Genomic DNA, 25426 nt, shown 5'->3' with positions numbered 1-25426 from the left:
GGACAGGATGTTAAGTTGATCATCTATAAATAAGAGGTTTAAAATCATCGCCAGCGCAAATCGAAGACATCTATGCCAGACGGCATTTGTCAAGTTTCAAAACATAATAAAGTGAAAAGTAAGTGGAAATCAGTTCTAACTGTCTAGATTTATCTGAAGTTTTAGCTTTTTCTTGGTGCATTGTTGATATGCGTTCTTTGTGAATGCAGTCAATATTTACGAAGAGCGAAAAAAGCACTCATAATTGCATAATTATCTGGGGCCTAATTTTAGTGATTACTGTGTTGTTTAGTTTACCTTAAGATAGTATAATGAAGTGTTAAGTTTTTGTGGAGAGTTTCATAATTTTCTATGAATTTGGCGTAATTAACTCGTTTGTAGATCTTTTTAATACATGTTAAAATTTTAAATATTATACATACACATACGTGGGTACTATATAATTGAAATGTAACTACTGAACGTCCTCTGTAGTCGATTTGAATGAGCCCTTCTCTAAATTTCGACAAAACAAAATATTTGTGCAAATTTGGAAGACAGGACACAATCTTTTGTATCCTTGAACCTTAATTATAAAATAAAATATTTGAAAATAAGTTCCCAAGCGCTTATTTTGTGTTTTCTGAAACAGAAACCGCTCACATGCACCATTCGTGGACGTAAATCCAGGCCTAAAAATCCTTAAGTCACAAATCACTCTCAGGGGACATAATCTGTACGAGCGCAATAGGTTTCTCCTGAATTCCGTAGTCATTAATTCTGCAGCCCATGCAGGAGCGGCATAGAGCAAGTCTGGGCTAATGACTCCAGATAGCAACACTCTACTGACGTATTTGAGTTTACCAATATTTGGTAGCATTCGGGAGAGTGCTGCCTGCATTTTGAATTTGAGTCTATTGTCAAGCACACATCTAAGTATTCAATTGTCTCCTTACTTCTTTTGGTCTAGCTTCCAACCCGAATTTCGAAATATTCCAAGGTCTTTCGACTTACTATTAAAACAGCCGCCGTTTTGTGACCTGCGAGCACTTGTTCACCAGTTTCCAGCCAACTCTTCATTTTCCAGTTCGATTCATTGGTTGCTGCCCCAACCTCGTGGATATGCTTTGCAACTAGAGCCACAGTAATATCGTCGGTGAAACCTACTACCTTTGCCCCTTCTGGTAAATGCTGGCGGAAGACTCCATCTTCCACAAGAGTGGACCCAGTACCGACCTCTGTGGGACTCCAGCTGAGACACGGTAGCAATTTTTCGTCGCCCTCGTACTTTAGCTCACTATCTGTAAAGTGGTTAGAAATTATGCCTCTCAGGTAGCGTGGAGTGTTCATTCGGATGAGGGACCTTTTGATGTTATGATGACCAGTTTACCAAGTTAAAAGCACTTTTCACGTTCAAAGTGACCACTGCGCAGTACTCTTTTGACACCCATCGTCATCTCTCACCTTCTACGGCTGTGGTTCCGGTGTCTACCACCACCTTTATTGTATTGACGGTGGAGTGAAATTTCCTCAATCCAAACTATATATCGGAAAGAGTCTATTCATGTTCAGTTGTCCGCCGCAATCTGTTGGCAACTAGCTGCACCGATTGCTTTGATGACCGTGTTCGATCTTTGTGGAAATTGTCTCTTCACCATCGATTCCAGCATTGTCCGATAAGTTACTTGCGGTGATTTGTTCCTCTTCATTTTAGACATTACCACTCTACAGGGATTTACTTCAGCTTCGTTACGGAGGTTTTTGAACTTGAATTTTTGAATGTGGAGAGCAGCTCTTGGAAGTCCAATCTTCTTTTCGAAAGTTGGGCGATTCTTCGGGTTGCAGGCATTATGCTCTCACCGTCATTATTTTTCCACTCCATCAGTAGCATGGTAAGCTTTTCTTGCTGGGGACTCTTCTCGGCATTGCCGAATCGCACGCATTGACAACAGACTGAATTAACTGTTTGGTCAACTTTCCTGCTGATTCTAGCTTCATACTTCATCACCAAGTTAGACGCATCTTTATCGAAGAGGCCTTCTTTTCATTTTGGACCTGTCATTTTATGATTTTGCGCCATTCTGTACCATTTGATTTCAAACACTATTGCCTAATGACCACTGTGGGTGGATCCTTCGCTAAACCACCACCTTATCTTAGGTACCCATTCTGGCTTTAAGATATGTGTTTACCTTACCGTTATTGGCAAATTCGTTTCCAGTAGCTTACGATCTTTGGCGTTAGTATGCTTGCTACCCCATTCTGTTGCCTACGCGTTGAAGTCACCTCCGATAATTAGTAGACCCCTAGTGTTTACATCAGTCGCCACATTGTCTACCATCGTCTGGAATTTTTCTAAAGTCCAACTAGGTCTAGCATAATCGCCGTAAAAGTTGATGCCATTTATTTTAGCTCGGACGAAACCCTCTTATCGCTTTTCAATTTCGAGGAACGCGCGTCCTGTTTGCTCTTATCATGAATCCATCCATTATTATGTGATATTCTGTATGGTTCGCTGATTAGAATCGCGTTCGCTCTCTCGTTTACTACAGTTTGTGCCAGGATGTCCTGAGCTGCCCCGCAGTGATTGAGGTTTATCCTTCATGTTGATTTCGTAGTATTCAAAGCCCTACTCCACGGGCCATTTATTACTGCCAGCTATGCGGCCTGGTCTAATTTGCTCATCAAGCTTCTGTGACTAAAGCCATTTCCATATCCACGATGGGGTTCACATTCGCTGGTGCTCCTTTGTGAGCTTGTGCTTGGTGATATTGGAATTTTCGCCAATTTTTGTTCGCCATTATTATTTCTTCCGATATTATTTGTGTTATTCATATCCATATTGATTGCATCCCCACTCAAAGCCGTTATCAATGTTCTAGTGTGTAGTCACTAAGTAATCCCATGGTTATCTATACAAGTAGTGAGGTCATGCAAGGGTTGGCGCAAGTCTTATGAGGTAAGCACTCAGAGCCGGATCAGTGCTAGTCAGGTGTGGTTCATCTGAACCTACACCACCAACGTAATTCTGATGAAACATTGAACGTTCCCTGAGGCCTGCTAGGGCTTTTACGGTAGGGAGGCGTTCACAATATTATCCTCAACACCATTTCGGTAAGATTTTACCTTTTGCACTCAGGTAGCAGAATGTCAGCAAATGTCAGCAAAAAGTTAACAATTCAAATCGTGTTCCAATGGCAAGCTGGTGGTTGCCGTTTGCGTCCCATCGTATGCTTTCCGCAATTCCTTCATTTCATTCATATTGCCGTCAGGAATTTTAAATTGTCGCATCTGTTCTCTTCATATGTCCTCCTTCATCGTGATCTAGTCAAGGTCTCTGCACACCATAGTTATCTCATGTGTCAATTCGTCATCATTAACGGCACAACAACCGGTATCCGGTCTAGGCCTGGCTTAATAAGGAACTCCAGACTCCCGGTTTGGCGCCTAGGTCCATCAATTCGATATCCCTAAAAGTTGTCTATCGTCCTGACCTACATACGTCATCGCTCCATCTCAGGCAGGGTCTGCCTCGTTTTCTTTTCCTACCATAGATATTGCCCTTATAGACTTTCCGGGCTGGATCATCCTCATCCATACGGATTAAGTGACCCGCCCACCGTAACCTATAGAGCCAGATTTTATCCACAACCTGACGGTCATGGTATCGCTCAAAAATTTCGTCGTTATGTAGGCTACGGAATCTTCCATCCTCATGTAGGTGGGCCAAAGATTATTCGGAGAATTCTTCTCTCGAATGCGGCAGTTCGCAGTTTTTTTGCTAAGAACCCAGGTCTCTGGGGAATACATAAGGACTGGCAAGATCATTGTCTTGTACAGTAAGAGCTTTGACCCTATGGTGAGACGTTTCGAGCGAAACAGTTTTTGAAAGCTGAAATAGGTTGGCTTACAATAAACATACGCGAATTTCATAATCGTAGCTGTTATTGGTTGTGATTTTCGACCCTAGACAGGAGAAATTATCAACGGTCTCAAAGTTGTAGCCTCCTATTTTTATTCTTTCTGTTTGATCAGTGCGGTTTGATGTTGTTGGTTTGTTTGTTTTTTGGTGCTGACATTGCCACCATATACTTTGCCTTGCCTTCATTGATGTGCAGTCCAAGATCTCGCGCTTCCTGCTCGATCTGTATGAAGGCAGTTTGTACGCTTCGGGTTGTTCTTCCCATGATGTCGATATTGTCAGCATTGCCCAGTAGTTGGGTGGATTTAAAGAGGATCGTACCTCTTGCATTTACCTCAGCATCACGGATCACTTTCTCGAGGGTCAGGACGCATGATAGGGCATCCCCTTCTCGTAGATCGTTGATGACATTGAATGGTCTTGAGAGTGATCCCGCTGCTTTTATCTGGCCTCGCATTGGTCAGGGTCAGCCTAGTCAGTCTTATCAATTTCATCGGGATACCGAATTCTCTCATGGCCATGTACAGTTTTACCCTGGCTATGCTATCATAGGCGGCTTTAAAGTCGATGAAGAGATGGTGCAACTGATGTCAATATTCCAACAGTTTTTCCATCGCTTGCCGCAGACAGAAAATCTGATCTGTTGCTGATTTGCCTGGAGTGAAGCCTCTTTGATATGGGCCAATGATGTTCTGGGCGTATGAGGCCTAGCAAGATGGTGGAGAATATCTTATAGATGGTACCCAGCAATATGATACCCCTATAATTGTTGCACTGTGTGATATCTCCCTTTTTATGTATGAGACAGATAATACCTCTTTGCCAGTCATCAGGCATTGACTTGCTATCCCACACCTTGAGACCAAGTTGATGAACTACTTGATGTAATTGGTCGCCTCCATATTTAACCAATTCGACTGTAATTCCATCGGCTCCTGGCGACTTATGGTTTGTAAGCCGATGAATTGCATGGACTTTTTCTTCTATACTTGGTGGTGGCAGTATTTGTCCTTCGTCTTCGGTTGGCGGGAACTCTAACTCGCGGGTGTCCTGGGTTTTCAATAGTTCATCAAAGTATTCAACCCATCGCTCCAATATGCCCATTCTGTCGAAAAACAGATTTCCCTCTTTGTCTCGACAGGATGAACATCGAGGTGTATAAGGCTTCATCCTGCTGACTTGTTGGTAAAACTTCCACCTTCCGCGTCTGGTGCGGTTGGTCCCTGTACTTTTCGAGTTCACAGAGCTGCTGGTTCTCCCAAGCTTCCTTTTTCCGTCTGTGAAGTCGCTTCTCCCCTCGACGGAGTCGGTGATAAGCCTTTGCGCGTGCTCGTGTCGTTTGAGAATGCAGCATTACTCAGTATACAGCATTCTTCCGTTCCGTAGCTAGCTTACATTCATCGTGAAACCAGCCGTTCCGATTCTTTTTGCGGCTGGGGCCAAGTGGTGACTGTGAAGATCATTTGTTGATGCTTCATCTCCAGCATGTCTGCTTACTGCGGTTATTGCGGGATCCATTTCACTCTTATTGGTGTTGCGGAGGGCTGTGTTCTGAATGGTTTTAGTGTTAACTGTCACCTGATTATCAGAGGGGATTCTTGGCGGTTATTCGGGCTCGGAGCACCATGCCAACGAAATAGTGTTCCGAGTCTATATTGACCCCCCTATATGTTCTTAAATTCATCAAGGCTGAGAGGCGGCGTTCGATCAACACATGGTCAATTTGGTTGAAAGTGATTATATCTGGAGAGGCGCACCTATGTTTGTGAACCGCTTTCCGCGCAAACCAGGTACTTCCAACAACTATTTCGTGTGACACTGCTAATTGAATAATCCGTAGTCCGTTATAATTTGTATTTTGATGTAAGCTATGGGAGCCCACGTATCGCCTGAATACGGTCTCCCTCCCTACTTGGCTGTTAAAATCCTCAAGTATGAAACACGTGTTTGCTACCTTTAAATAAACAAAATCTATAGTTAAACTGGAGGTCTTCTTAATTTCTACAATGTTTGGCAAAGTATCCAAATTCCAGAGATTTGAAGCACTTTGCAATCCCCGCCTGTTCACGGATGCGACAGACAACCAAACCTATTTTTATTTTTCTTGCTTCCAAAAGCTTCTTTGCGCTTTCTGCAGGAGGGACAATGCCGCAGTTTATGGGCCGCCGCACGCTTTTCGCAAAGATATCGTCTCTAAGGTTACTGCTTACCCGATCTCGAACTAACTGGAAACCGCTGGGTCATTGGCTTGGTAGTAATTTCTTCGATGACTCGACATTCAATGCTAACATGATTAGTTAGGGTTTTATCATCTGCTTGTACGCTCAGAGCTTCTCCGAAGGCTCATCTGAACTCAGCTGATTTTTCTCCTAATTCGCTAAGTTGAGTCCTTCTAATTTTGGACACCATGTTGCCCATTTTCCCCAATTTAGGGTCGGTTTTAATGCTGCGCAGTATATCTGTATATGACATTTTCCCCGTTTTTTTAATCAAAATAACATCGGACCTCGGTTTTTTGAGTTCTTTGCTCTTTTTCGCCATCTGTTTCTTGGTAACTTTCTTTTTTCGTCTTCCAGCATCTCGACCAAATTTCCATGACTAAGGTCACTTCCATATCCACGTTAATGGGTGTTTGGGGTTCACATATGCTGGTGGTACGTTCTGAGCTTGCGCTTGGTGATCTTAGGATTTTTCTCGTTCGCCAAATTTCGCGGTTATTCTTTCTTCCGGTATTATTTGTGTTATTCATATCCATGTTGGTTGTGTCTCCACTCACCCTTACGGGGTTGCGCACTCAGAACCGGATCAGTGCTAGCCAGGTATGGTCCATTTGAACCAACCTAATGCTGACGAGGAGGGAGGCGTTCATAGAATTATCCTGAAAGCCATTTCGGTAAGATTTTACCTTTCGCACTCTGGTAACAGAATGTTGCTAACGTCAGCCAAAAGTCAACAATCCAAATCGAAAGTCAACAATCCAAATTTCAATGCCGTATGGCGTGCACATTGCGCTCCTTAGGTTAATTTTCATGGTAAACTTGCCATAGTTTTTTTTTTACACTTACAGGTAGGTATAGCATAGGACCTTGTTTTCTGGCGCAAGGAACCGGCCGGGAACCTCGCTCGTTAGCTGCCGTTGCATTACCCGACGGTTATCACGTGGAGGTGGATAGGATCTGGTAGCAGAGTTGTAGGTGGTAAATCAGAGTACATTTCTCGGGTTTTGCTCGTAGTACACTATGCCACGCGGTCTACTACGCTAGGGTACATAATACACTATCCTTGAACCGTCCCCTAGCAGGATGTTTTTAGGGTGTTGTGTAAAACAGAACCTTTTTAAAATTGAACACACGGAAGGGAAAATCGTCAGGCCCAAAACGATATAAATACCTATGGTGTCCACTATGCCCAGTCAGAAACTGCGTGAAGTGATAGTTGACATCTCCATGGCTGCGCATAATCCAAAGCTGGATAACTATAATTAGCCTGTGCGTCCAACCTCCGCACTCCACAGTTATCTCGTGGGTCAATTGCTTCTCCGTAATCTCACCTAAAGATCTACCAACCTAGTTGTGGTTGAACGTCCTTTCATCCTGCGTCTTCCGAAGTTCCAGAAGCCGTTTTTCCTTCTGATTCGTGTTACATTGTCTCTCAGGCCGCTTAGCGTCGAATTTTCCTTAACCTTCCGCAAAATATCAGCGTTAGAGAGGTTGCTTCTTCTTTCGATAACAATTGCATCCGTATGGGGCCTTCTTCGCTTCACAGTTGCCGAAAACATTTGCTTCCATCTTCTGGGATTTCATTTGTGAACCCGATTTGAAATCCAAACGTTGCACTTGTTCCGTTACTGGTTCTTTGAACCTTCGGCCTTTCTTTGACATTCAAACCTTTACGCCAGTATCCTCCATTCCTTCTCTGCCCATCTTTACGCCTTTTACAACTTTCCACTTTGGGCTTGATTGAGTGGGCTCGTTCGATCCTTTTGGTAACAATAGGTACCCGTCGCAATGGAGTCACCGTAGGAGTTTGCAACTGCCCTGCAATCGCAGTGCATGGCATTTTCCCAGGTTCCGAACAACCCCCTTAATATAGCGGTGAATATTATGCTTCGGCCTGACGAATTCGCAGAGCTTCTTCAGGGTATTATTCATCTCCATCACGTAATTTTCTGAGTACATTTACTAGTACTGCTTCTCTCGTCGTTGGCATGCACCGCTTCTTGCTTGCTGGGCCCGGTAAAGCCTTTGCCATTATTAATACCTGGTCGCTGATTCGTCTTCACGGGCATAGGTGGAGAGCGTAGCATTTTACCACTTCGCTTAAAGGGATCTAGCTTTGTTAACTCCTCTTTATCATTTGTTGCATTATCTGGTCCGATTGTTGTCTTTGAATATCATTTAATATTTAATATTTTTGTTCAGGTATTTGCCCCAAATTCAGGCACAAGTTTGCACTCTCGAACCATAGCCGTGACAATTGCTAGCTTTTCGTCTCGTGCTTCCCCTGTGCTTAATAGGAGGTCGTATTCATCCAGCCGTCCTCTCCACCCTTCTTTGAACTACCCATTTGTTAAACAGTAGACAGCGCCGAAAATTCCGTAGGCTTTCAGTAATAGTTCCCCTTGCATACCTTCTGAGTTGGTTGGACTAACTTAGGGCAGGGTATGCTATCTCAATTAAACCGCTGTTCACCCGGCTTGCCGCAAACAAAGGGGCGTGTTAGATCCCTTCAACTGACCAATCACAACCTATCCTGGTCACCGCATCTTCACATACCAACGACTTTTGGTTTTCTGTTATAGGTATCATTCCCACAGCCATGTTTGCTTCAAAGGACACTGACCTGGATAGGCAAGTGTGTGAAATTTGTATCCACTAAAACCACCTCTGACATCGCTTTTTTTCTTTCCCCGTAGTGCCTCCATGATCTAATCAGGGGGTGGAATAAACTCGTCTTTTTAGCTTGGTCTCATTTTAGCTATACACGACACTGGTAATTACGTTTTTTCAGTCTTCTCCGCCTTTTGCACTTTAAGTTGGATAGATCTGATCATGGAGTTGATCGCATCCCAATCTTCCATGTATTCGAGCATTCTTCGCATCACGTTTGTGTATGAATCTCGGACACCCAAAAAAAAAGATCTTGGGCTCCAGGGACTTTATTCAATTATCCAATTTAAATCGGTTGAGGTACGGGCGCTACCCTCTATGCCCCATGATAGACTGGATAGGATTATAATTAATCCTTCCATACCATCCACCCGACCAGGTTTTCTTGACAACGCGACGCGTTGTTGCATTTTGTCCCTGTTCGCCTTTTTTGAGCCCTGGACACTACCTGGGTGAAGTCTACTTCAGCTGCCCCTTTCTCCTTTCACCCTCGTTCGCTCTGCGATCCGTTGGCGCTTACGGTGCTCTCAGTGGGAGGTGCAGTAGCTTCTGCTTTTGGCGAATCTTCTGTTACTCTTAATGTCTGCCTGTGGTACGAAACACGACCCAGAAGTTGCTCCAACTCCATCAGTCGGTTTTTCATGCCTTTGCTGACGTTTTTCAGGAGGAATGTTGCAGACCGGATGTGCTTCATAACCGCCCTGCATTTCTTGATAAGACTTTTATCTTTGGCTTTCGCAAGGATAGTCGGCTCCATTCGGATATATTTGAAATTGCTCAGTTTCAGCGGTTTCATTGTGCCCCGTTCCTCTTTCTAACAGCGCAGCGTGGTGCTGCCTGGGTGCCTTATCACTTTGCGAGTTTTTTTCTTTATTTGGCTGTGCGAATCCTGATGTCTCGTCGGGCATTTCAACCGTTGCTGCCTCTTTCGCTGGCCACTGTCGCGAGTAATGTATTTTCATGCTGCGTACAAATGCAGCCAACTCTTTCTCCATCGCTACTGTCTCCTCAGTTGTGTAAGTTTTGTTTTCCACTGAGTTTTCACAAGCGCATCGTGTGCAAGGGAGTGAACCGCCTTCTCCTTCAGTTTCCTGGGGCCTGACCTAGGCTTAACTAATCCCGGAACACACGGACGGATCAGCGCTCGCTCAGGGCAACGCGATCTACTAATACTGGTTCAATACATACTATTCAACCAGGTTCCCGAAGGGGCTGCCTCCTGAAACACATCACGACTACCACCTTGCCAGAGCTAGGCTCATATCATCCCATCGACGTCGGCAAGAAGTTGTCGACGGCTCTTCGGGGTTCCAGCTTACTATTGTAAGCGACCCGTTGAGCATCGCTGACGACTGTTGAACGTGATGAATAGAACCGTATTGCCAATTATGTGCGGGTTGTTTTGCTCACGAGGAAGTTTAAGTACAACCGGCGGAAGGACCGAATGGCAGGGGCTCTTTCAAATAACGAATTTCCTTCCTTCTTTCCCATTCCGGGTGGTAAAAGGAATTGCCTAACTTGAGGGCTACGGCCAGAGAGAGGGAGGGCTAGTTAAAGCATCAAACGATTTTTTTGTGATGACGGGGAGATGTTTGTTTAATTCCATATATAGACATTGAGACTGCGAGTAATTTTTACGGGTCAGAATTTTTCCTAGGAATTTTATATTATATATATATCCATCCCGGACGAGTGAATTCCACTACATGGCGTAACTTCCAATACAATATTCACCCCTCCTTAATATGTGGCCTATACATTGCTATTTGCGCTTTCCGATCACAGTGCGTACAATTACTAGGCCTGTGCACCGACCAAGTTCTTCGTTTGAGATAGTGTCAGGCCAGCGTACCCCGATAATACGTCGCAGACAGGTGCGGACGAAGGTTTGGATCTCTCGAGTAATAGTAGAGTTCACTTTCCATGTGCTACTCCCATATAGCAACACAGAAAGCGCATTAGCACAGAACAATCTCAACTTGGTCTTGGTGTTGAGTTGACTTTATTTCCACATTTTGAATGGGCCATAGAAAGCAGATCTAGCGCTGTTAATGCGTCGGGTAACACCAAGTTCGGTGCCGCCGCCGGCAGAAATTCAGTATCCTAGATGTAGGTACAAATTGATCGACGTCTTCGATACTCCGTCCATTAATGCAAATAGGGAGAGTGTGATGACGCGTCAGACTGAGCACCTTGGTTTTGCTAGTGCTTACCTTCTTCTTGTATTATGGTTTTTTAATTATTTTCTATTATTATTATTCTGTTAAGGGAGGGTCGCACCGCGTCCTTGAAGAGCTATTGTGCCCCTTTTACTGGTTATAGTGTACCTATTGATCATAGTATCTCAAGCAGGCCTATAATCGTTAGGAACTTTAGTATGTTCCATACTTCCAGATCTTTCAGCTTTGGATCTGGTATTAAGTCTTCTCCCAAATGCCTCGACCTACTTTGCACAAGTGCCGGACACTGTCCCAGGACGTGTATAGAGGTTTCACAAAACCTGCAGGCAGTGTCCGTAGATATCCCTAGCTTCCCTAGGTGATAGTTCAGCGGCAATGACCAGTGAGAATTCCCACTATGATTCGGAGGTTTTTTTGGTCAGGTTTAAGCAATCCTTTGTGCGCATAGGTTTGTATCCCCCAATAAGCACCCTGGACTGCTCCATCCCTGGCAGGCCCGGCCAGTATAGTTCCTTCAATCGTTCCTCTTCATTTCTTAAATTCATAGCCATGAAACCGTTTCCGATTCCACAGAAGGGTTCTGGCCCGTGTAAAGGCGTCCCTGCTCCCTTCTTGGCTAGTTCATCCGCTGCCTCGTTGCCTTCCAACCCAGCATGGCCTGGAACCCAAAGTATCCAGACCTTGTTGAACGAACCGAGTGTATTCAGTCTCTCAAGGCATTCCCATACCAGTGTAGAGTTCACCTGGTTGGACCTAAGTGCCTTGATCGCTGCTTGGCTATCGGTGAGAATAGCTATGTTCTGCCCCCTGTAGTTCCTTTGGAGATTAAAGGAGGCACATGTGTCTATGGCGTATATTTCCGCCTGGAATATGCTAGTGTACCTGCCCATTGGCTCAAAGTACATTTTCCTTGGACCAATGACATCGGCACCCGCTCCTTCTGCTGTGAGGGAACCGTCAGTGTACCAAGTAATCAGTTGCTGGTTTAAGCCATAAGTCGCAGCCACGCTCTCCCAGTTTGCCTTGTTGCTCCGACGTGTTTCAAACTTCTTATCGAAGTGAAACCTCGTTGCCATGTTGTCCCTCGGTATCAATAATTCGGGGTACCGCCTAGAAAGGATATCAATCTTCTTCGATTTAGGCAGCTCCCCACTTCACTCATACTACCGGCCATCCTGAATATTGATCTCCTTGCTTGCACCTGTACGTGCAGATGGAGAGGGGTTAATCCCAGAAGGATCTCCAAGGATGCTGTTGGGCTTATTCTCATTGCCCCACTAATACACACGCAAGCCAGCCTTTGGAGCTTATGTAATTCCCAGGCTTGTGTGCTGAGTTGGGTTCTTTCTGCCCAGATTACTGCTTCATAGGTAACCATTGGCCCTACTATTGCAGCATATATCCAAAGTCGTATAATATCTTTGGGCTGCAACCGCATTTTTTTCCTGCTATCGATCTGCAAGTCATCAGAGCCCTCGTGGCTTTCCGACAAGTGTTTACGACATGTGTCTTCCAGAGTAATTTTTGATCTAGCGTAATTCCCAAATATTTGACCTCTGTTTCTCGTTTTACCTCCATATCATGTAATGTTATGGCTCTCAGGTGACCAAGCTTACGCCTCCTAGTGAATGGTACTATGGTGGTTTTGACTGGGTTGATCCGCAGTCCCACCTTCCTGCGCCAGGCACTAGTAACTCTTAGTCCAGTTTGGATTCTCACATAGGGTATCTTCATATTTGCCCCTACAGATTAAAACAATGTCGTCTGCGTAATCCTGGACTTGTATTCCAGTATTTGTTAACACGTCCAGGAGTTCATCCACTACCATACTCCACATCAGCGGCGATAGTATCCCACCCTGTGGACAGCCTTGAGTGGTGTTCATGATAACAGAATTTGTACCTGTCGGTACCTCTATTTGCTGCTTTCTAGCATTTTGCCCATCCAGGGTGCCAGGGTGTTTCCCACTCCTTTGCGGCTCAGGGCATCTTGTATCTCTGTGTGCGATGTGTTGTCGAATGCTCCTTCGATATCCAAAAACGCGCACAGTGCAATTTCTTTTGTTTCTATGGCGTCCCGTAGTACCTCTGTCAGCTGATACAGAGCAGTTTCAGTTGACCGTCCTGCCCGGTATGCGTGCTGACAGTGATGTAGGGGATTACGCCTTAGAACGTTAGTTCTAGTATGGTTGTCTATGACCTTCTCCACCGTTTTGAGTACGAACGATATTAGGCAAATTGGTCTGAAAGATTTAGGGTGAAAAGGATCCTTTTTAGCCGCTTTCGGAATAAAGACCACTTTTGCCCGTCTCCATGCCCTTGGTATGTATCCCAGTGCTATGGTCCCCCTTACCACCCTGAGAAGAGACTGTAAGATAATTCCTAGGCCTCTCTGGATAAGTGTTGGGAAAATGCCAACTACTCCGGGAGATTTCAGTGGTCTAAAAGTTGCCACTGCCCATCTTAGCCTAGCTTTTGAGCATACCTCTTTTGCTAGTTTCCAGCTCTCCTTCCTTCCCCTTTTATTCGTTGTTGGGGTGTCAGGCAGACTGCTATCGCCTGTCACCATGGGGTAGGACCCCGGGAAATGAGTTCTGAGAAGCAGGTGTACCCTGGCCTCCTCATTCCCGGTAAATGTCCTATCTTCCTTTTTTAAGCAGACAGAGGATATTCCCCCGCCTTTGGTTACAGCCTGGTTGCTCCTGTGATCTGTTCGATCCCTTTACAGAATTCCCTGAAGCTGTTCCGTTTCGCTTCCCTGATCGCGTTGCATTTTTATACCTCTGCCAGTCCCTGGTTTGTTTTGCCCGGTTAAAGAGTCATTTTCCATACTCCAATACGTAAATATTTTTTAGCTTCCTAATTTTAATATAAAATCAATAATTTTTTTTAGGTGTCATGAAGTTGCTTATCATTTTGCCATTGGCTTTTGCGACCGCAGTTGCTCAACGGGGATTTGGGGGTTTTAGTAGTTTTGGGCGCCCCGGGAAGATCGTTGATAGCTTCGCCGGTGGTCTCGAAGATGGTAAGGTGGGTTATTCCGCAGCTGATCTTACAAGCGACCTAAATGAAGGCCTAGGTGAAACCGCAAATATTCTATCCAGCATTCCGAAAATACCAAACATTGACAATCTTCCACTTCCGGGCACGATTACGGACTTTGCCGATTTTATTGTAAGTTTATGAGTAGCTTTCAACCTGTGTAACGTTAAGACTTTTTTTCTATAGAAGAAAGGATCTTGGTTTCAAATGTTACTAAATAAATATTGATATGATCTTCAGGCCAAAACTGGGAAGAAATATGCATCAGAGGCCGAACAACATCTTCGCGAGGGTATTTTCAAAACTAATCAACTTCTTGCTGATACTCACAATGAACTATTCAAAGCCGGCAAAAGCGCTTTCGAGATGGGGTTGAATTTCTTGTCAGATTTGAAACCGGAGGAGTTTTTGGCAGGTTTGATGGGACGAAAGAGGAATCCTAAGGGAGAGTAAGTACACGCCCTAAAATTTTCAACTAAAGACAATCAAAGAAAATGAATCTGAATATCAAAGAATTTGAACTTGAAAGTTACTTACTAATTTCAATGTTTAGTATTGAACCTTTTCTACATTCTATCTAAGAAGTCCATTTATTGTGGTTCTCCCCGGGGATCATTCACGATTCCAGTGAATACGCGATATGCTATTCTTGTTCAATGAAATGTTTATTTTTGTTAAGCAGTTAGGTTTGGAAATTATTTATTTATTATTTTTATATAAATTATTATTATATAAATGCACCACATTCAATTCATTAATCATAGACTAGTGCCCATTAATCACAGATTAATATTCATAAACATATTTAAATGATTTCTTTTCAACTATCACAGAGCCATGTTGAAAAACAGGCAATCAGCGCCACCCCTATCAGCGATTGTACCAGACTCCTTTGATTGGCGCGAGAAGGGAGCAGTAACCCCAGTTAAATTTCAAGGTATTTCATTATTGCATTTGCTTTAAAGCCACCAATATTATTTACTCAATTTTGGAGTAGATTTTTAAACAGTTTCCGGTATCCGGTCTAGGTTTGCTTAATAAGGAACTAACTTCAAACATCCCGGTTTTGCGGCGAGGTGCGCTAATTCGATATTCTTAAAAGTTTCTGGCATCCTGGCCTTCGACATCGTTCCATCTCAGGCAAGGTTTGCCGCGGATTCTTTTTCTACCGTAGATATAGTCCTTATAAGCTTTCCGGGCTGGATCATCCTCACCCATACTGGTTAAGTTACCCAACTTATGGAGCCGGATTTTATCTGCTACCAGACGGTCGTGGTATCCTTCGTAAATTTCATCGTTATTGAGAATTTGGAATTGTTCATCGTAATTGAGAATATGGAATATCCTTATGTAAGGCACCAAATATTTTTCAGAGGATTCTTCTCTCGAACGCACTTAAGGGTTAGGAAAATGTCGGGCCAAGAACCCAAATATTCGAGGAATACATAAGGACCGGCAAGATTATTGTTTTGTACAGTGAGAGCATTGACCCTATGGTAAGATGTGTCGAGCGAAACATTTTTTTGTAGTTAAAATAGGCTCTGTTGCGCCCAACAACTGTGCTTGAATTTCATCATCTTAGCTAATATCGGTTGTGATTTTTAACCATAGATAATAATAATAATATTGTCAAGGGATGTCGCACTGCGTCTTAAAGTATAGTATAGTATGTCGTTTAAAACGATAACCGACAGGACCTTTATTATATTCCCTACTTTCAACTGTTTCAACCTGAGATCTGGTACTAGGTATTCTCCCAAGTGCCTGCACGTACTTTGTACACGTGCCGGATGTTGCCCCAGACCGCATGTGGAGGTTTCATTACTTTCCGCACAGAATCTACAGACTTTATCCGCAGATATCCCTAACTTCCCCAGGTGATAGTTTAGGCTGCAGAGACCAGTGAGGTTGGTGAGTTTTAAACAATCTTTCGGACGCTTGGATTCGTTCCCCCCCTATGAGCGCCTTGGACTGTTCCATTTCTGGTAAGTTCGCCCAGTAAAATTCTCTCAGCCGTTCTTCTTCTTCTTTCAATGTCATGGATATGAATTCATTTCCGACCACACAGATTAGGTCCGGCCAGTATAGTGGCATCGCTGCTCTTTTCCTGGCCAGGTAGTCCGCTGTCTCGTAGTCTTCTAACCCAATGGGACCTGGAACCCAGAGTATCCGGACTTAATTGAGCGAGCCGAGCGTGTTTAGTCTGTTAAAGCAATCCCATGCCCGTTTGGATTACATCCGGTTGGACTTAAGTGCCTTTGATGGCCGCTTAGCAATAGCAATGTTCTGCCCCTATAATTCTTTTGTAGGTTGAAGGAGGCATATCTGTCTATGGCATACATATGCTGGTATACTTGCCCATTGGTTGAAACTGCGTTGGATCAATAACACCGTCGCCTGCTTCCTCTGTTGTAAGGAATCCGACAGTGTACCATGTAATCAGTTGTTGATTTAAGCCGTATACCAATGCCACGCTCTCTCAGTTTGCACGGTTGCTTCAACGTGTTTCAAACTTCTTATCGAAGCGAAACTTCGTTGTTATGTTGTTCCTTGGTATTAGTCATTCGGGACGCCGCCTATGTAGATTATCAATCTTCCTTTGATTTAGGCAGCTCCCCCAGTTTCCTGTCAAGGACTTCGAAGTCATGAGAACCCTTGTAGCTTTCCGACATATGTTTTCAACATGTGTCTTCCAGAGTAGCTTTTGGTATAGTGTGATTCCAAAATATTTATCCTCCTATTTGACTGCCCTGCCTAGTAAGCAACTTGACATGAATGTAGGGGATTGCTTATTAGAACGTTAGTTCTCATATGACCTTCTACACCGTCTTAAGTACCCGCTTTTGGAATAAAGACCACTGTTGCCAGTCTCCATGCCCCTGGTATATATCTCCAGCCTATGCTGCTCTTTGCGGCTCTTAAGACGATTTCTTCTTCTTCAGACAGACCGAAGCTTGTTTTTGGCTTTAGCTTTATATAGCTTTGATGCTTCTGTGGTTTGCCCTATTCCTCTACAGACTGTTTAGTTTTATTTCCGTGATCGCATTGCTTTACGCAGCCAGTGCCCTTTTGTACCTCTGACAATCCGCGGTTTGTTTCGCCCGCTGGGTTCCTGTTCCATCAGGGTACATCTTGTAATTGTCTTAGCCGGATAGCTGGCCTCATATACATCAGTGCCGACTCTGCTGAGGCTCTCCAACTCTATTTCGCTCGTGATGTCACCGATCACCGCGTTGTTAATCCGGTGCCTTATGAGGGGTCCCAGTCTGTTCTGCTGGGATTCCTTATTATTCTATTTACTTCCGAGTTCCTCTCAATGTCGTATTTGATTATTGATTGTGATTCGACAGAGAGGTACAGGCTGCGTACGGTATTTGAGGATAACTGGAGAGTAAAACAAATTAGCTTTTAGTTTGAAAATGACTGAATGACTCTTGACGAATTTTGTACTGTTGTGTACTGTTGTACTGTTGTAACTTATTATATATCGATAAACTCATTCAATAAAATTTCCATCAGCTGCAATAACCTCCTCGATCCGGGTCCGGAAACGATTGCATGGGCGAATTAAATGCTCCTTGTTCATATTGATCATCATCATCATCATCATCAACGGCGCAACAACCGGTATCCGGTCTAGGCCTGCCTTAATAAGGAACTCCAGACATCCCGGTTTTGCGCCGAGGTCCACCAATTCGATATCCCTAAAAGCTGTCTGGCGTCCTGGCCCACGCCATCGCTCCATCTTAGGCAGGGTCTGCCTCGTCTTCTTTTCCTACCATAGATATTGCCCTTATAGACTTTCCGGGTGGGATCATCTTCATCAATACGGATTAAGTGACGCGCCCACCATAACCTATTGAGCCGGATTTTATCCACAACCGGACGGTCATGGTATCGCTCATAGATTTCGTCATTGTGTAGGCTACGGAATCGTCCATCCTCATGTAGGGGGCCAAAAATTCTTCGGAGGATTCTTCTCTCGAACGCGGCCAAGAGTTCGCAATTTTTCTTGCTAAGAACCCAAGTTTCCGAGGAATACATGAGGACTGGCAAGATCATAGTCTTGTACAGTAAGAGCTTTGACCCTATGGTGAGACGTTTCGAGCGGAACAGTCTTTGTAAGCTGAAATAGGCTCTGTTGGCTGACAACAACCGTGCGCGGATTTCATCATCGTAGTTGTTATCGGTTGTGATTTTCGACCCTAGATAGGAGAAATTGTCAACGGTCTCAAAGTTGTATTCTCCTATCCTTATTCTTCTTCGTGTTTGTGTTTGACCAGTGCGGTTTGATGTTGTTGGTTGATTCGTCTTCGGTGCTGACGTTGCCACCATATATTTGGTCTTGCCTTCATTGATGTGCAGCCCAAGATCTCGCGCCGCCTGCTCGATCTGGATGAAGGCAGTTTGTACGTCTCGGGTGGTTCTTCCCATGATGTCGATATCGTCAGCATAGGCCAGTAGTTGGGTGGACTTGAAGAGGATCGTACCTCTTGCATTCACCTCAGCATCACGGATCACTTTCTCGAGGACCAGGTTAAAGAGGACGCATGATAGCGCATCCCCTTGTCGTAGACCGTTGTTGATGTCGAATGGTCTTGAGAGTGATCCTGCTGCTTTTATCTGGCCTCGCACATTGGTCAGGGTCAGCCTAGTCAGTCTTATTAATTTCGTCGGGATACCGAATTCTCTCATGGCCGTGTACAGTTTTACCCTGGCTATGCTATCATAGGCGGCTTTAAAGTCGATGAACAGATGGTGCAACTGTTGTCCATATTCCAACAGTTTTTCCATCGCCTGCCGCAGAGAGAAAATCTGATCTGTTGCTGATTTGCCTGGAGTGAAGCCTCTTTGGTATGGGCCAATGATGTTCTGGGCGTATGGGGCTATTCGGCCTAGCAAGATAGTGGAGAATATCTTATAGATGGTACTCAGCAACGTGATACCTCTATAATTGCTGCACTGTGTGATATCTCCCTTTTTATGTATGAGACAGATTATGCCCCGTTGCCAATCGTCAGGCATTGATTCGCTGTCCCATACCTTGAGCACAAGTTGATGAACCACTTGGTGTAACTGGTCGCCTCCATATTTAACCAATTCGACTGTAATTCCATCGGCTCCTGGCGACTTATGATTTTTTAGCCGATGAATTGCACGGACTGTTTCTCCTAAACTTGGTGGTGGCAGTATTTGTCCGTCGTCTTCAGTTGGCGGGACCTCCAACTCGCCGATGTTCTGGTTGTTCAGTAGCTCATCAAAGTACTCAACCCATCGCTCCAATATGCCCATTCTGTCGGAAATCAGATTTCCCTCTTTGTCTCGGCAGGATGAGCATCGAGGTGTATAAGGCTTCATCCTGCTGACTTGTTGGTAAAACTTCCGCGCCTGGTGCGGTTGCTCCCTGTACTTTTCTAGTTCACAGACTTTTTAGTTCTGCCAGGCTTCCTTTTTCCGTCTGTGAAGTCGCTTCTCCGCTCGACGGAGTTCGTGATAAGTCTCTGCGCGTGCCCGCATTCTTTGAGAATGCAACATTACTCGGTATGCGGCATTCTTCCGTTCCGTTGCTAGCTTACATTCATCGTCAAACCAGCCGTTCCGACTCCTTTTGCGGCTGGGGCCAAGTATATTTGTGGCCGTATCCATGATAACGTTCTTCAGGTGGTTGTGAAGATCATTAGTTGATGCTTCACCTCCAGGTCCTCTATTGACTGCGGTTATCGCGGCATCCATTTCCCTCTTATAGCTGTCGCGGAGGGTTGTGTTGTGGATGGCTTCAATGTTCACTCTCACCTGATTGTCAGAGGGGATTCTAGGTGGTATTGTTATTCGAGCTCGGAACACCATGCCAACGAGATAGTGATCCGAGTCTATATTGGCCCCCCTATATGTTCTGACATTCATCAAGGCTGAGAGGTGGCGGCGTTCGATCAACACGTGGTCAATTTGGTTGAAAGTGGTCCCGTCTGGAGAGGCCCACGTATGTTTGTGGACCGCTTTCCGCGCAAACCAGGTACTTCCAACAACCATTTCGTGTGACCCTGCTAATTGAATAGTCCGCAGTCCGTTATCATTTGTTTTTTCGTGTAAGCTATGGGAACCAACGTATCGCCTGAATACGGGCTCCGTCCCTACTTGGCTGTTAAAATCCCCAAGTATGATTTTGATATCATATCTGGGACAGGCTTCGAGGGTTCTTTCTACTGCCTCGTAGAAGGTATCCTTCTCCGACTCTGCAGTCTCCTCTGTAGGGGCGTGAACGTTTATGAGGCTTATATTTCTAAACTTGCCTCGCAAGCGCAGAGTGCATAGCCGTTCGCTTATACTTTCAAAGCCGATAACAGCAGGTTTCATTTTTTGGCTGACTAAGAAACCTACTCCGAGCACATGGTTTACTGGATGACCGCTATAATATATGGTGTAGTGGCTCTTCTCCAGGAAACCGGTCCCTGTCCATCGCATCTCTTGCAACGCTGTTACATCAGCCCTATATTAGGACAGGGTATCGGCTAGCTGCTTATCAGCTTCATCTCTGTACAGGGAGCGCACGTTCCATGAGAAAATGCGCAAATCGTTGTTCCTTTGTCGTTGCCGGGTCCGTCGTTTTAAAATCCGTCCTATCCGAGGCTCCTGTTGTGGCTTCGTAACAGGTTGTTTTCCGTGTAGGGTTGTCAGCCCTACCCAACCCCCAACCTGGAGGACCAGTTGGTACAATTTGTCCCGTTTTTAGGCACGGGAGACTCGCCTTCATCCTTCTCCGTCTGCAGCTTTTCGTCAAGAAAGAGCTCCCAGCGGTCACCACGTGGAGGTGGAGATAGGGTTTGGTAGTAGAGCTGTTGGTGTTGGTTCAGCCGGCATTTCCCAGGTTTTATGCTCCATCGTGGGTACCAATCCACGTTTCGCCCCGGGACCTATACTACCCTTTGACCACCATTGATCATAACGGTAATAATTGCAGCCCTCAGAGAAGAAAAAGTGTTATGAGGATGTTTGTTGGTATCACGTTCAACTACGCCCTATACGTAATAATCGAGAGCATTCAGGTCTGGGGAGCTAGGCGGCCATAAGTTCGGTGTTAAGCGTTCATCGAAAATTTGATCCATCCAATCTTTTGTCGCCGTCGCTTTGTGTGAAGGAGCGGAGTCTTGTTTAAAGATGTATGGGCTGTCACCGCGAGCACTGTCAATCCATGATTTCACTACTGTCTCTAGAACCCCGATGTATGCTGCAGAATTCACTCGAAGTCCTTGAGTGAAGAAGTAAGGTGGCATGACATGTCCTTTGTTGCTCACAACACCCAAAACTATAACAGTAGCTGGACACTTCGTGTGCATGACAATAGGAAACTCTGTACGATCGTAACAGAGCCATCTATCATTTCTGCGGTCTTCTTTTGGTCTTGGTCAACATTTTTTTCATCAGAAAAAACATAACATCTCATGCGCTTCAGGGTGTTTAAATTTGTTTAGAAGGCGTTTTGATCGAATAACTCGCTGTTCCCGTGTTTGCTTCGCCATAAACTATCGTCTGCGCAAAACGTAGTATTTATACCGGAGATCTTCTTGGACAAGTCGGCGGATAAGACGGTCAGAAACATTAAGCTCCCTTGCAAGGGCCTTCATTGATTTTGAAGGGTCCCCGTCAATGCATTTGCACTTTTTGAATAAATTCTGCAGATCGGACAGTGTCGTCTCACGTGTGAACATCGACTTCAGCAATCTCTACGACAGCATTGCATAGATGCATTTAATTAAAGTTTCATCAACATCATGCTCACTGGCGGTATCACAGAGCGTTTGGAAATTCGCATCGTCACACGTTGCTTCAATGTGTAAGAATACCCTCATCGCATACTCGCCTTTGAGAGATACCACGTCTGTCTTTGAAACGAAAGAGTGAAGAGCAGACTCCCAGGACTTTCCACGTTGGTAAACATGTTGGTTTTCATTTAGAGGGTGCGACTTTAGCATCTTCTCGCGAATGTGACGTTCAACCAACATTTCAACGAACTTCGTCTAAAGTTCTTTGGGTTTGAATAGTGATCTTCCTCAGGTTTAGGTATGAAGACTACCTTCACCTTATGCCATAGAGTTCAAGGCCATTTGATTCTGCATACACTATCGACTTCGTTAGTACTTGCGTCGGTGGAGGACACAGAGAATCATAGAATAAGTAAGCAGATGCAATTATGACGTTTCTCCTCTTTCCATTAAGCTGGTATTGTAATTTCACCGTGACTAGGTCCTGGTTGCCTCTAACAACTTTGACATCAGGACGCGGAAGAAGATCCGAGTCCCGTTTACAGATTCAATACCATAGATTTTCTCAAAAAACGAACCCATGGTTCTTGGACCAAAAATATATAAGGACAGTCCTACAATTTGGCTGGCCTTCCTGCCAGTAGATAGGAAGAGGTTTTGGCATGCTGCAGGTTAATTCCTTGTAGACGGAAGTGTAGTCTAATATAAAAAGCGTCGCTAACTGAAAAGGCTGCTGCGTTCAGCGTGGATCTCAACTTGTGCTCATCTTTTGCCGAAAGTTCTGCTTCTTGCGTCCGATTTTTCTAGGTATCGCTACACTTGATAGTGTAGCAACGCCCATGTCCTCATTCTCAAGAAACTTCGCCTTTTTTCGCAGTGCCTTCCGTTGTTGTCGGCTGGCAGCCATCTCACTCGGGAATTAGATCTGCTGCGCCCATATCAACAGTTTCTCTTTTTTCCGCTGATAGTGACAGGCAAACCTGTAGACCTTTCTATTGCGCGGCTGAAGTTTCAATGTGCCGAGCCTTTCTCTCCCTTTTTTTTGAAGAGTTAGGCAACAATATCATCGACAGGTCGGCTGTGGTTAGGTTTCCAGTTCCTCTTATTAAGGGAGTTGCGTACTATCCTCTCTCTTTGAACGCACCGTATCCACAGATTTTCTACTGAGGTGGGAGGGGGGAAGCCTTTCTACCACAAATTACTCAGTGGGGGAACATGAATTTGGTGAGGTCTGGAAAATCTGTGCCTCGGTCATAACATGATTTCTCAAAGTCACGGGTAGATTCGAAGTCTGTGACTGCTTACCATTTGGCGAGGTTCAATCCTTTGTTTCCATCTTCATGTGTTTTTGGACACCCTTAGTGTAGTAGTAAACTACCACAAGCTACCCTGCCACGACAAGGTGGTGTCCAAGGGCTTACTTGCTTCTTGTACAAGCGGCTTGCTTCATCGGCTAAAATATCCAATGGAATCATCCCCGCAATTACGCATGCTGCCTCATACGATGATTGGCGAAGCATGTTCGGAGAGCACTTAGCCGATATGCAGCTTGTCTGCGATTTTCTACAATTTTTATTGCTGATGCGGCGATAAAAGTAATCGTCGACTTTGTTTCGAACCGCATATATTTGGAAACGTCGCGCTGATGGTTGCTGCTTTTTGCCCAGTAAACTTCAAATGGGGTTTAAAGTTCAGCTTGGAGTCGGTTGCTACTCCTAGGTATTTTAGCATAGGTTTAGGTCGAACGGTGTGTGAACCTATGCAGATCTAAGCGGTTTTTTGCCTCCGCCGATTCGCTGAAAGTACCAACTCCGTTGTCTGTTCGGCAAACTTTAGCCCGAAGCCTTCAAGCCAAAACTTGATGGTATAGAAAGCTTCGCTCGCATCAATCTCAGTCGTCAGGGTGATTAAATGTTAGCACCCTATCATCATCAGAGGAATCAAAACAAATACCTGTGGAACTCCTGCCGTTGTATCGTATGCCTTCGAACTTTCGTCCGAATCGTAAACTAGCTTTCGTTGTTTTTTAAATGTCAAGTCAAATATTCTTACATCCAACGTCCAGCGCCCTACACACTGCTTTATGCAGATGATGTTTTCCTAGCATTTAATAGCAAAAGTGATCTCGAGCAACTTGTCCAAAAATGGAATAATCGCCTCATACAACACGGTCTCAGATTGAATCTAAACAAAACTGAATTTTTCACGACCTATCGCCATGAAACAGACACATTCACTGTCAGCGGCAGTGATCTGTCCAGAACTGAGCGATTTAAATACCTCGGGTCAACGCTGTCAGCTAATGGAAAACTGCATTATGAAATTGGTTCATGTATTAACGCAACCTGGATGAAGTGGCGTTCCACAACTGATGGAAGAAGAAGAAGTGAAATGTTCTTATATATCCTCCTTACTTTTTTTTACATATATTCATCTAATTAAAATTGGATTGAACTTTATAATCAATAAAAAATTCTATTTTTTTCATTACAGGATTAACATGCAATTCTTGTTGGTCGTTTGCCGTTACTGGTTCAATTGAAGGACACATTTTCCGTAAAACAAACAAACTCATTAGCTTGTCAGAGCAGAATTTAATTGATTGTTCCGCCAAGAACGGAAACACCGGTTGCGGTGGTGGTTACCACGACTACGCTTACGAGTATATTATTGCAAACCAGGGAATCAGCAAAACTGAGCCTTATCCTTACCTCGAGAAACAACAAGAAAAATGCCATTACCAAGAAGCTGATCGAGGGGCCGAGATTTCTGCATATTATGACATTCCACATGGCAATGAAACCTACATCAAGATAGTTGTCGCGACATTAGGACCCGTAGCCGCTTCAGTGAATGCTGACCTAGATACCTTCAAATTGTATAAACAAGGAATTTACGAAGATGACAATTGTAAAAGTGAGAAAGTGACCCATGAGATCCTGATCGTTGGGTATGGTTCGGAAAAGGGTAAAGACTATTGGATTATTAAGAACTCCTGGACAGATAAGTGGGGTGACAATGGTTACATGAAAATACTACGTAATAAAAACCTTTGTGGAATTGCTTCTGAGGGTAGTTATCCTGTAGTTTAAATAGGGGAGATAGGGGCATGTACTAACAGTTTTTACCTTTTTATTAACTTACTGAAAATGTATCTATATAGGTAGAGATTTCTTTTTTTTCATCTAACGTAGCGCTAACAACCGAAACATGATTTTTGATCAAAGAAACGCAGATGTTTTTTTATACTTTAAACAGTAAAAAATCTTTTTCTTACAAAAGTGTCTTTCTTAATGGTTACCCTAAGTGTGGAGGGAGTTTTAACGTCCTAAGGATAAGTTTTGATAACTTTTGTTTAACGCTAGAAATCGAATATGGATATTTTGTAAACACGAGTGCAAAATAAAACTAATCAACGTATTCAGCGTTTTTTATTTTTAGAAATTAATCAACTTGACATTGAGAATTCTTATCTTAAGGAAAGCATGCTTAATGAGGTCAAAAAAATCAATTTTTTTTCTAACAACCCGTTTTTACAGGGTACGAAATACTTATATCGGACAGTGATCATTTTTTAGGTTTTGAGCGAAACAAAGCCTTATTAAAGTTGATCCAATATCTGTTTGTCCGTCTGTCCGTCTTTTTTTTTGAGGAG

At 44.2% G+C, this 25426-nt stretch overlaps 1 protein-coding gene across 1 annotated transcript; it reads left to right on the top strand.

The window, feature by feature from the left end:
* Positions 1 to 25191, top strand: LOC119654852 (procathepsin L-like). Its single transcript, XM_038060432.1, has 5 exons — positions 1 to 118; positions 13863 to 14143; positions 14252 to 14460; positions 14845 to 14948; positions 24265 to 25191. The coding sequence occupies exons 1-5, from the start codon at positions 73 to 75 to the stop codon at positions 24861 to 24863; spliced, it is 1239 nt and encodes a 412-aa protein (XP_037916360.1). The 5' UTR covers positions 1 to 72; the 3' UTR covers positions 24864 to 25191.
* Positions 25192 to 25426: the final 235 nt, after the last annotated feature.

Source organism: Hermetia illucens, chromosome 4, assembly GCF_905115235.1.
Source record: "Hermetia illucens chromosome 4, iHerIll2.2.curated.20191125, whole genome shotgun sequence".
Taxonomy (NCBI): Eukaryota; Metazoa; Arthropoda; class Insecta; order Diptera; family Stratiomyidae; genus Hermetia; species Hermetia illucens.
Note: the sequence above shows the minus strand (reverse complement) of the source record. Positions and strands in the feature narration are given on the sequence as shown.

Bases quoted from the DNA above. Each gene is read 5' to 3' on its own strand.
- LOC119654852 (XM_038060432.1), top strand. From the start codon at position 73: ATGCCAGACGGCATTTGTCAAGTTTCAAAACATAATAAAGTGAAAA. The intron at 119-13,862 runs GTAAGTGGAAAT...AATTTTTTTTAG, and splicing joins AAAACATAATAAAGTGAAAA to GTGTCATGAAGTTGCTTATC. The intron at 14,949-24,264 runs GTATTTCATTAT...TTTTCATTACAG, and splicing joins AACCCCAGTTAAATTTCAAG to GATTAACATGCAATTCTTGT.